General features: G+C 52.7%; 1 protein-coding gene across 2 annotated transcripts in view; it reads right to left on the bottom strand.

The window, feature by feature from the left end:
• Positions 1–3,256: 3,256 nt before the first annotated feature.
• The window catches only part of CD53 (CD53 molecule), a 46,886-nt gene continuing 37,703 nt past the window's right edge, over positions 3,257–12,439 (bottom strand). For both annotated transcript variants that reach the window (XM_038749394.1, XM_038749393.1), the window contains exons 5-9: positions 11,411–11,485; positions 8,784–8,879; positions 6,363–6,443; positions 4,503–4,586; positions 3,257–3,723 (exon numbers count right to left, since the gene is read on the bottom strand). In XM_038749394.1, coding sequence (XP_038605322.1) covers positions 3,652–3,723; positions 4,503–4,586; positions 6,363–6,443; positions 8,784–8,879; positions 11,411–11,485 — 408 coding nt within the window. In that variant the 3' untranslated portion in view covers positions 3,257–3,651. The remainder of the gene's footprint in view (positions 3,724–4,502; positions 4,587–6,362; positions 6,444–8,783; positions 8,880–11,410; positions 11,486–12,439) is intronic.

The following is a 12,439-nucleotide window of genomic DNA, read 5'->3' as shown; positions in this document are numbered from 1 at the left end:
AAGCATAAGCAGAGAGCCAGGGCGCGCAAGGGGTCAGGCCAGCCAGACAGCGAGAGGGAAAATGGCATTCGAACCCATAGGGGCAGGAGCTGGAATCCAGTGGGAGAGAGAACCTGGGGATGGCCCTTGGGGCAAATGGCTCAAATCTGGCTTCTCCGCTCGGGTCCTTGTTGTCAGAGGTTTGGCCCCGAAGCAGGCTGGGGACCAAAGCCTCAGGCGAGCTTCCAGGTGGGAGAAGGGGCCACGGGCTTGGCTGGTGTGGGTGCCCAGTGACCGGGTTGGGGTCGTCTTGGAGACGACCAACAGTTGTAAACCCACGATGGCTGGAGACACAGCCAATCCGGAGAAGGCAACGAGGACTAAGCTTCTTTCAGGCTAAGGGAATCCCAGGAAATGGGGACACAAGATATCCCAGACAGTCCAGCTCTCCCCACCCAGATATACCAAGCAGAAGAGGGGGAAGAGCCAATAAGAAAGGAGCAATGGGGTGTGCAGGGGTGTTATGTTCTTGAATAGTTTTCTGGTCCCCGTGACTATAGGTGGCAGAGAACTGCCCTCAGTCTCCTCTCCATTGCCAACTCAGCCTTTGACCCCCCCCCCCAAGCAATGACCTTCCCTAGCTTGATCCCAACCAGGTCCCTGATTTGTCCCTGTCTCTGGTCCCTGGTTTCCTACTTGCTTTTTTTTTTCCTACTCCCTGGATCCAGAAAAGAGTCAACCTTCATCACTCCCTGGAGAACACTTAAATCTACCTGTTCACTCTTAAGCTCTCCTCTTCAATCCAGGTCCTCAAAGCAACCCACCTAAAGCTCAGGTGTAACAGGAGCTCCTGTTCCCAGTTCTATTGCTGGGTGGCCATGAAAATGTGAGTTATCTTTCTCTCCTACCCTCTTCTTCTCAAGCAAGGAATCAAGGAGTTTCCAGTTACTCGCCGACTTCTCTGCCACTTGGCTGTCGCAAGCTCTAGCTAATTGGTCCTCTTGCTCCCTACAGTTGCCACCACAAACATAGATGTTTGCTTACATTTCCTGCCTCAAGTTACACTTTCTCTTTTTTTCTACCCACCATCCACCTCTCCTTCCTGAAAACAATGCATGATCTGCCCGGCACACCCTGAAGCGGAGCTGACATCCTGTCAGCCCCAGGCCTTTGCAAAATGCCTCACTCTCTACTTTCACCTCCTTCAGCTCCTTGTCTCTAGTCTCAAACCAGTGGCTCCCAAAGAGCAGTCTTACTGCAGTTCTTCCTTTCAAAACTTCGGCCAATAGTGATAAATTTGAAGTTAAAAACAGATAACTTGGATGGAAGTACAAGCCATAATTATGATTTATTGTAATTGGTAACTGGCTGCATCAAAATTGTGGTTGTCCCACTTGAAAACCACCGCACCGGGACCCCCGAGCTGTCAGGAAGTAGTTTGTGAAAGGGCCCCCCAGTCCAGGGGGTGAACCCAGTAGGGAGAGAGTGATGCATCCCTAGTCCGGCAAGGCCCCATGATTGAGGGGACTCTTCTCAACCTCCCTCCCCAAAGCTAAGTTCACCCCCACCTTCTCTTGACTGAATTGTCCATACTCTCTGTGTTTGGCATTGACTCTGGTGGTCTGACCCTCTGTGTCCTATTCTGGACCTGCCTTTGTGAGCCCTTTCGGAGACGGGAAGCCCACCGAGGTCAGAAATCCAGAAGGGTCGGGAAGTTGGTCTTTTGTATTTGTATCCATTACCCAGTATTTCCCCTTGCTCAAATTGGTCCCTTGAGCAAGACTCTCTTAATGTTGATGCTGAAAGCCCCTGAAGCCCTTGTGATCTGTGGAACTCTGGAGAAACCAAGGAATAAAAAGGGGTTCTTGTCCTTGAATTTTCCTCTGGGGAAGGGATTTCTTGGCACCTTTGGGACTGAGGTCACCTCTGGGGAGTGGGTGAAAATTCCTTTGACCGCAGCCCAAGTAGAACAGGGATTACCAAATTCTGGAATCTCAGGTAGTCCAGGCCAGCTTCCTGAGCAATTTGAGCGTGGAGTGGTGGTGTGAAGCAGACCACTTCCCCAACAGCTGGTGCCAGGGAACTCTGGTTGCTTTTGCTGCCATTGTGTCTGGGCTCCTTGACTGCTCCAGGCCAGCGAAGAGGAGGTCTCGGGAATCAGCGTCTTTTTTCAACTTGCTTCTGGCTTTACCGCACTTGGTCCCGATTCTGGCTCGTCAGTCCTCTTTTTACCCAGCCAGTAGGGCTCTGTGCTGCAAGTCAGTGCAAGTGAAAGGCTTGATTCCTTGAAGACCTCTCAGGGCCCGACTTGGGGGCCAATGTTGGAATCCCCCCTCCTTAACCTCAGCAGCATCAGGGAAGAGGTGAATGTTAGCGGGAGGGAGAGCTTTCTCCTTCCCCACAAGCTGAGCAAGAGAAGGGGATTGGCCAGTGGACACAAGTGCCTGTTTGTTGCCGTCTCCTTGGCCTGTTCACCCTCATCTCAGAGATGCACCTTCACAGCAGTCATGTTAAACTGTTGGAATGTAATGACCACAGTCGACCTTTTCCCCCCCTCTTGGAAAGTGGCCCAGCAGTCGTCCTTTTCCCACCCTCCCGGTCCCCTCTGTACTCTACGGTTTCCCCAAAAGAGCGACGTGTGGCCCTGCCATGTGTCCACCAGTGGGAAGTGCCCCATCTTAAGCACGATTGGACCAGGGACATCCAAGAGGCCAGATCCAGAAAGCAGTAGTTTGAACTCCAAAATGGCAAGTTTATTGATTTGAGAACAGGAAACAAGGCAAGCCTTGGTTAACAGAACATGTGAGTAGCGGACGACCTGAGCAATCCTTGCTTCGGCGAGGTCTGGGATCTTCCCTGGAGGGTGGGGGTCTGCCACCAGGACAGAAGACAGAAGCCTATCAACTGGGCTTCTGGCAAAGTCTGTATGAGAGGCTGGGCGGCCACAAGAGTCAGAATTAAGAAAGGGGGTCTCTGGGAAGGTTATTCTGAATAGCAATTTCCTCGTGGAAAAAGATGACAAGTTAATGAAAACTTAACCTAAGGGAGGAGGAAATGGCACCGCCTTGTCGCAACTCCGTGGCTGGGGCTCCCAGGGAAGAGTGTGGTCCTGATTCCCTCACACCCCACCCGGCCAAAGTCTGCACTATGGGAGGGGAGGGTCCTGTTGCCTGGGGGTTAAGGGAGGGGTAGAGGGAGCCAAAGGAGGGAGGGAGAGTGGGGGGTCTGAGAGAGGAGGTGGGTTTGTTGGGGTGGAAAAAGTGCTGGGGTCGGGGGGAGGGGGGTTGGAGGGGAGTCGGAGGAGGGACCTGACCTGGCTTTCCTAAATGTCCTAATGGGTCTGCCCTGCTCTCACAGGGCCCCAGGACCCAGACTAGAACATCTGGTCTTCCTCCCTGGGCCGTCAAGGTCACATATTGCGTCGGTGGCTTCCAGCATCTCTAAATCCCCAGGTGGGCAGCTCCAAGGGGACGAGCCGATGGCCAGGGCCGGGAGCAGTGGCCCGGACAGCAACCTCGGCAGCTCTTGGAGGAAGGAAGAGGAGAAGGGGGAGGAGGAGGCAGGGCAGGAGCGGAGCAAAGGGCAGGAGTTGTTAGTGAGGAAGCGGCCGCCGAGGCCCTGAGGCTCCGCAGTAGCCCAGCTCCGGGACAGAACCGGGTCTCCAGGGTCACGTTACAGTGACATGGAGTTGCTGGTCTTCTCCACCTGGCAGTACAAGGTCAGCGCAAATGACATCCCCAGCACCTGTGGGATCAAGGTGAGGCCAGGTTAGGCCCACAGGACAGGACGACGCCACACCGTCCCGGAGGGTCCTAGGCAAGCTGTCGAGGACTCCCCAGACTAAATCCCTCTCTCCCCAGGGGATCCTCTCCTTTATGCAGTGAGCAAGGGGTGGCCCTGGGGTTTCCCCAATCCAGACCCAATCTCCAGCCACAGGGAAGGGCAAGTTCTTCTCTACAGGGGCAATGATGCCTAAGCCCTCCATGGCTAGCTCGACCCTGCCACGCACTGCAGCGACAGCAGGGAGTGGGGAGAGACAATAGGTTCAACGTTCTCCTCTCCTCCCTCTCTGCCTGGCCTTTTTCAAAAAAATGGTATTTGCTATATGCTTATTAGATGTCAAGCACTGTTCGAAGCACTGAGTTAGATACGAGTTTATGAGGTTGGACGCAGTCCCTGTTCCACATGGGGCTTGCAATCTACGTAGGAGGAAGTAGGATTTAATTCCCATTTTACAGTGGAGGAAACTGAGCACAGAAAAGTTAAGTGACTCGTCCAAGGTCACATGACCAACACTTGGCAGAGCCGGGATTCGGAGCAAGTCCTCTGATTCCCAGGATCATGCTCTTTCCACTACACCATACTGCTTCCCTGCCAACGACTCTCTGGGGCTGGACCCGAACCAGATTGACAGCAGGTGGGGGCTTTGGTCCAGCATTGAGCAGGAAGCCGAACCTGCACCATGACTCCAGGAGGGTGGAGACTGTCCGCCTGCCTGCCCCAGCTCTGTGGGCAAAACTCACCTGGATCACACACACACAGATGATGAAGATCCCTATGTAGAGGAAATTGACTTGAAACCACTCTTTGATGAGCTGGTAGCAGCCCTGGGGAGAGAGGACCAGGATCAGGATAAGGATCAGTCATCCAGGATCAGCATAGGAGCCCCAGACCGCCGACACGTCTGGGGTCCGGGCCAAACCTCCTTCAACCTGCGACCTTTGGCCCAGCACCCGGGTGGGAGGCTCAGCTCTGTATGCCCCCCCGCCCCGACACACACACACATATCCCATGATGGATTAGGGGTTGAGAGGTCACAAAAGTCCGAACAGAGAAAGGAGGTCTCTGGGAAAGTTATTCTGAATATTGATTTCCCCATGGAAAAGGCTGACAAGTCGACGCTACCGGAAACTCAACCTAAGGGAGGAATAACTGACATTGCCGTGTCGCACCTCCGTGGCTGGGGCTCCCGGGCAACAGAGTGGCCCGGATTCCCTCACCACCCCCCAACCAAAGTCTGCACTATATGTGGGGGTCCTGTTGCCTGAGGGTTAAGGGAAGGGAAGAGGGAACCAAAGGAGGAAGGCGGGGTGGTCAGGGTTGGGGTGGAAAAAGTGCTGGGAGGGAAGTTGGAGGGGAGTCGGAGGAGGGGCCTGACCTGGCTTTCCTAGATGCCCTAATGGGTCTGCCCTGCTACCAGGGGAGCCCAGAGCCCAGGCTAGAACATCTGGTCTTCCTCCCCAGACCGTCAAGGCCACACATGAGGGTTGGTGGCTTCCAGGATCTCTAAATCCCCAGGTCAGCCGATCCACTAAGGTAATAATAATAATAATGATGGCATTTGTTAAGCACTTACTGTGTGCCAAGCTGCAGGGAAGCCCATCACCCTGGCAATCAATCAATCAATCAATCGTATTTATTGAGCGCTTACTATGTGCAGAGCACTGTACTAAGCGCTTGGGAAGTACAAATTGGCAACACATAGAGACAGTCCCTACCCAACAGTGGGCTCACAGTCTAAAAGGGGGAGACAGAGAACAGAACCAAACATACCAACAAAATTAAATAAATAGGATAGAAATGTACAAGTAAAATAAATAGAGTAATAAATATGTACAACCATATATACATATATACAGGTGCTGTGGGGAAGGGAAGGCAGTTTCCTGCCACCTCGCCCCCACCTCTTCCTCACATATGGAGGGGGTCCGGTCACCTGCCCTTACCCAGAGCAGCCTCCAACTTCCTCCAACCACTGTAGGGCAGGGGATCGAGTCCATCCACCCCAGGATCCAGGGCCAGAAACAGTCTGTCTTCCCAACTGTAAAAACTCCACGGCCTTGCCTACGCTGCTCTCAAACCCAGCAGGGTATTGTTCATTTATTTATCTATGCCTCTAAGTTGGAATGGGTGTATTTTTTCAAGGACACCTACTTTCGGTATCTTGTCTTTTCCACACCTAGGCTGTGACCACCTTGAGGGACAGGGACCGAGACCAAATTGATGATCTTGGATTTACCTTAGCACACCACTTCACCCACTGCTAACTAGAAAAGCCGTCCCTCCTCCTCCCTGGGTTCCATTTTGATCTGTTTCCCGGTGTCGGCCTGGCAACTGGTCGTCACTCAGCAGAGATGGATTGACCTTGTGACCCTTACCTCGTGCAGAGGGAGAGGAAGCTCAGGGTCCCCTCTATGGCTTCCTCTCCAGCACCTCAGCTCCCAACAGACAGCTGGTTAGTAAGACTCGGAAGCTTTGGGTGGCTCCATGGGAACCACCGCTTTGATTCTTCCACCTCTCTCTGGTGCTTAGGAATGCCCAACCTCCCCGTCCCCACACCTCCCCCAAAGGGACTGAAACCACACAGACACCTCTGGAAATACCTGCACGCCAATTTCTTTAGGACACGAATCCGGGCGGGGACCGTTCCAGTCTGTCCCGTTGTTTACTCCGCAGCACTGCAGCTGAAACCAAAGAGTAAGGGGAGGCCAGTGAGGGAGAGAGGTCAGTAGGGAGCGGGGACGGTGGGGAAAGAGTGTCTGAGGAGAAAGGATTTGGAGAAAGGGGTTGAGAGGGATGGTGGAGAGGTGGGGCGGTGGAAACAGAGGTGGAGATGGGATGGGGATGGGGAGAGATAAAATGGGTGGGGGATAGGGGAAGATGGGATGGTGGGGCGAGGTAGATGGTGATCGGTGGAGGAGGAGATAAGATGGCAGCAGGAGTCTATCAATAGGTTTGATGGTTTTGCTGGAGGAAGCACACCAAACACTCTCCCATGGTGTCTAGTGGACAAACTGGCTGGAACTGGGGACTGGAACTGGACTTTGACTTCCAGGAATCCTCATCTGAGGGTCTTCCCAACCTAGAGCTCACTCAGTATCACCTTCTCCCCAGGTCCCATGATGGAAAGGGAGAAAGTTCAATGCCCAGGGCCATATTCGGATTCATGGAGCACTTGAGGGTCAATGCCGTGGCAAAGAGCAATGGGGGGGGTGGTGGAGGGGGCATGGTGCTCTTCATGTTCCCCTTCTTGCTGCCCCTGTAGTTGGAGCGGTCCTGATTTAGTCCAGGGCAGGGACTGTGGGGCAAGGAGATTCTCCATGAGGATAGGCAGGTCACAGACAGAGACCTACATTCTCAAATTCATTCATTCATTCAATCGTATTTATTGAGCACTTACTGTGTGCAGAGCACTGTACTAAGCGCTTGGGAAGTACAAGTTGGCAACATATAGATACGGTCCCTACCCAACAGTGGGCTCACAGTCTGGAAATCGAGGCTGGGGAGTGAGGAGACGGGGAGGAGAAAGTGGAGGGGGAGGCGCTGGGAGAGATGGCGAATGCGGGGCTGGAGGGACCATTCTTTCCTTTCTTTTATGGTATTTGTAAAGCACTTCCTATGTGCCAGGCACTGTACTAAGCGCTAAGGTGGATACAAGATAACTGGGTTGGACAAAGTTTCGTCCCACATGGGCTTACAGTCTTAGCCCCCATTTTATAGATGAGGGGACTGAGGCACAGAGAAGTTAAGTGACTTTTCCAAGGTCACACAGCAGACAAGTGGCCGAGGTGGAATTAGAACCCAGGTCCTTATGACGCCCAGGCCCCTGCTCTAGACATTAGGCCACGCTGCTTCTCAGTCATCTGTACCTAGAGTCAGCATGTCTCAGGGTCTTCAGTTTGGGGATGGCACAAAGCATCCCAAAAAAGCAGACGAACTGCCTGAATAAGGAAAGTTCAGTGAGGGGCTCTCCGGGGAGCCCCCAGGGGTCTGGAAGGTGATGCCCAATCTGCCAGGGCCAAGGGGAAGATTTCAAAGTTTGGTTAGAGGCGGGAGCCAGGCCAAGGACTTGCTGCTCTTCCATAGAAGAAAGAGGCTGGGGGAGGGAAAGGAGCTCTATTGGTCTGAAGCTTTATGATAAAAAAAATAATAATAAAGATGGGACCTGTTAAGAGCTTACTATGTGCCAAGCACTGTTCTAAGCTCTGGGGTAGATGCAAGGTCATCAGGTTCATTCATTTATTCATTCAATCATATTTATTGAGCACTTACTGTGTGCAGAGCACTGTACTAAGCACTTGGGAAGTACAAGTTGGCAACACATAGAGACGGTCCCTACCCAACAGTGGTTTCACAGTCTAGAAGGGGGAGACAGAGAACAAAACAAAACGTATTAACAAAATAAAATAAATAGAATAAATATGTACAGATAAAATAAAGAGTAATAAATACGTACAGACATATATACATGTATACAGGTGCTGTGGGGAGGGGAAGGAGGTAAGGTGGGGGGGCGGGGGAGGAGGGGGCTCCGTCTGGGAAGGCCTTCTGGAGGAGGTGAGCTTTCAGTAGGACTTTGAAGGGAGGAAGAGAGCTAGCTTGGCGGATGTGCGGAGGGAGGAGGTTGTCCCACGTGGGGCTCACAGTCTTAATCCCCATAAGGGATGGAGGTTTGTCCACACTAAGGGATTAGGGCTTGTCTCCGGGGCGCTCTCAGCTAACCGTGTTGGAGATGGTGAGGAAGAGTGGGTTCTTGCAGTGAGCGTGGCTGGGCAGGAGACTCTGCACTGGGAAAGGGGTAAGGGAGAAAGCTGGCCAAACGGTCAAGAAGTGCATCGACTTGATGGAGACCTTATGAGTAGCCTCAATCAAGTCCTTGCCAAGAGCATAGAGCAGGTTGGACGGAGGGGTGGTACTCTCTGGATTGAGCTCGTCACCCTCCCCCTCAGCTCCTGGGATTCTGAGGAAGGTAAGGTAAGGGGGACTTGGCCAGGACGGACAGTTTGACCAGTTGGTTTCCTCACCTTCTGCTGGACGGCATCCCAGGCGTTCTTAGTGGCGTTGTCCTGGTGGTAACGCTGAAAGCTCTCCTTCAGCTCCGTGCTCACGTAGTCATCTACCTGGTGGGCCCACGCCCCCACCCCAGCACCGGCATTCAGTCATTCTGTCGTATTTACCCCCTCCCCCTTCACATCACATCCACATTATTTTGTTAGTATGTTTGGTTTTGTTCTCTGTCTCTCCCTTTTAGACTGTGAGCCCACTATTGGGTAGGTACTGTCTCTATATGTTGCCAACTTGTACTTCCCAAGCGCTTAGTACAGTGCTCTGCACACAGTAAGCACTCAATAAATACGATTGATGATGATGATGATGATTTACTGAGCACTTACTCTGTGCAGAGCACTGTACTAAGCGCTTGGGAGAGTACAATATCACAATAAACGGCCACATTCCCTACCCACAACGAGCCGACGGTCCAGAGACCGGCAAGAATGGAAGAACAAGAGATCCAGTTTGACCAAAGGAAATGCCTCAGCCCTAACTTCAGCCTGACTGACAGGCAGGATTTGGGGATTGTCACCTCATGGGGCTGTCCCTCCCCCTCCCCACCTTTCACCCTGGGGTGGTGGGGGAAAGGGGTCTAGGAGCGTTTCCCAGAGAGTTCAGGCAGTCAGGCTGCCAACTTGCCAACTTATGTTGCCAACTTGTACTTCCCAAGCGCTTAGTACAGTGCTCTGCACACAGTAAGCGCTCAATAAATACGATTGATTGATTGCTGAGGGAAAGGAGTGGACGAAACTATAAACTCATGTGGACAGGGGACGTTTCTGCTAACTGTTGTATTGTGCTCTCCCATATACTTAGTACAGTAGGCTTAGTGGAAAGAGCATGGTCTAGGGAGTCAGAGGTCATGGGATCTAATCCTGGCTCTGCCACTTGTCTGCTGTGTGACCTTGGGTAAGTCACATAACTTCTCTGGGCCTCAGTTCCCTCTTCTGTAAAATGGGGATTAAGACTTAGTTCCACGTGGGACAACCTGATTACCTTGTATCTATCCCAGTGCTTAGAACAGTGCTTAGCCTATAGTAAGCACTTAAATACCATTATTATTATTACTCTGCACATGGCAAGCACTCATTCGATACTATTATTGACGAGGAGGAGGAGGAAAGAAGAAAGGAGGGAAGCCAGCACAAGGTCTCCGCTTTATGCTGTGTTTTCCCAGGGACCGCCCCGACTCCTGTCGTCCATCCACCCAAATGGAATGGAGCCGGGGCCCCCCCTCACAGGGTGTGGACTCTTATGAACGTCTTGAGGGTGCTCAAGCTCGGACATTAGTTTTCCTAGCTGCTTTGGATCAGGAGTCAATGTCACCTTAGCCCTAATCCCCACTCAGTGAGGCCAAAGAGGTCTGAGAGAAAAGGACCCCCCCATAGTTAGCTCACTACTTTTAGGGACACAATTAACCACCTTGATCAGGAGAAAGATCAGGGGATTGTGTGTGTGTGTGTGTGTGTGTGTGTGTGTGTGTGTGTGCGCGCGAACGCATGCACATACCCACGAATCCAAAGGCGGAGCCCAGAAAACCTCAGCCTAAGGGAACCCAGATCCTTACCATCTTTAAACTGCAAGCTCGCTATGGGCAGGGGACATTTCTGCTAATTCTATTGTATTGTACTCTCCCAGACACTTAATACACTGCTCTACACAGTGCAGAGAAGCAGCGTGGCTCTGTGGAAAGAGCCCGGGCTTTGGAGTCAGAGGTCATGGGTTCAAATCCCTGCTCTGCTGCTTGTCAGCTGTGTGACTTTGGGCAAGTCACTTCACTTCTCTGGGCCTCAGTGACCTCATCTGTAAAATGGGGATTAAGACTGTGAGCCCCACATGGGACAACCTGATCACCTTGTAAACTCCCCAGCGCTTAGAACAGTGCTTTGCACATAGTAAGCGCTTAATAAATGCCATCATCATTATTATTATTTTTATTACACACAGTAAGTGCTCAGTAAATACCATTGATTGATTGATTGCCCATAATTTCCATGGGAATGTGAGCCCACTGTTGGGTAGGGACTGTCTCTATATGTTGCCTACTTGTACTTCCCAAGTGCTTAGTACAGTGCTCTGCACACAGTAAGTGCTCAATAAATACGATGGATTGACTGATTGATTAGATTGCTCATGTCCTGGCCAGCTAACCATCCACCTGCCCTGAGATCTCCCAGGAGTTGTGACATCCACAGCCCCCAACAAGATCCAGGGTTCACTGATCTACCATGGCCCCCACTCTCACCCTGAGCTAGGAGGGCCATTTGTCTGGTTACATAAGGGATGGTCTGGTTTCAGCTGATCGGTGCCAGGCTGGCACTGTGGTCAGCATAGGGGTGGTGGGCATTCCCGAGTACCTTCAGGGGTCTCCCTACCTCCGCCCCACCCCAACATCCATCAGGATCGGCTTCCGGCTCCAGAAGGTGCCGAGCCCCCCTCCCCAGTGCCGCCTCATCTGCCACCGATTACTGGCCGCCCACCATCTCCCTGCATCTTTACCTCCCCATACCGAGACTGCCGGGCTGGACTGAGCACCTCAGCAGGGAGCGTTCCTGAGTGTCTGGGGGTGAGGCCCACCTGCTGGGCCCCAGAAACATACCTTCTTCTCATACACGAAGAGCAGGATGGCCAGGACCACCTCCGCCAGGAGGATGAGCAACAGGATCACAAAGAACTGCAGAAGGCAAGAGGAGGGGCTTGGGCTAGGCCGCATCCTGCACGTCATCCCTTCCACCCCCACCTGCCCACCCCTGGCTGGCCCTGTGCCTTGGGCTATTGGTCCCTTCGGGCCCCTGGTCCTGGCAGGGGCGTTAGAGAAGGTGCAGAGGCCAGTCGTTGTCTCCCAGGTCCTTGGGTAGACTAGCATTGGTTCTTGGTTGGCCCCTGGCCCAGTGGCCCAGCACTGAGAATGCAAGCCCAAATTGGCTAGGGGGAGACCCAAGTCCTACTCTCAGCCTTGTGTCTCACCTACCTCCCAACTGTCACCCTGCCCCAGACCATGTCAAAGGTCAATTTAGCCCATGCGGATGGGCATCTCCAAGCACTCTGCCTCAGTTCATTCATTCATTCAATCGTATTTATTGAGCGCTTACTGTGTGCAGAGCACTGGACTAAGCGCTTGGGAAGTACAAGCTGGCAACATCTAGAGATGGTCCCTACCCAACAGCGGGGCTCACAGTCTAGAAGGGGGAGACAGAACAAAACAACACATATTAACAAAATAAAATCAATAGAACAGTAAATATTACAAGTAAAATAAATGGAGTAACAAATATGTACAGACATATATACAGGTGCTGTGGGGAGGGGAAGGAGGTAAGGCGGGGGGGTGGGGAGGGGGAGGAGGGGGAGAGAAAAGAGGGGGCTCAGTCTGGGAAGGCCTCCTGGAGTAGGTGAGCTCTCAGTAGGTGCTTTGAAGGGTGGAAGAGAGCTAGCTTGGTGGATGTGTGGAAGGAGGGCATTCCAGGCCAGGGGGAGGATGTGAGCCTGGGGTCGACGGCGGGACAGGTGAGAACGAGACACAGTGAGGGGGTTAGCAGCAGAGGGGTGGAGGGTGTGGGCTGGGCTGTAGAAGGAAAGAAGGGAGGTGAGGTAGAAGGGGGCGAGGTGATGGACAGCCTTGAAGCCG

Source organism: Tachyglossus aculeatus, chromosome 7 (genome assembly GCF_015852505.1).
Source record: "Tachyglossus aculeatus isolate mTacAcu1 chromosome 7, mTacAcu1.pri, whole genome shotgun sequence".
In the NCBI taxonomy this organism is placed as follows: domain Eukaryota; kingdom Metazoa; phylum Chordata; class Mammalia; order Monotremata; family Tachyglossidae; genus Tachyglossus; species Tachyglossus aculeatus.
This window is presented reverse-complemented; position numbering and strand designations above follow the sequence as displayed.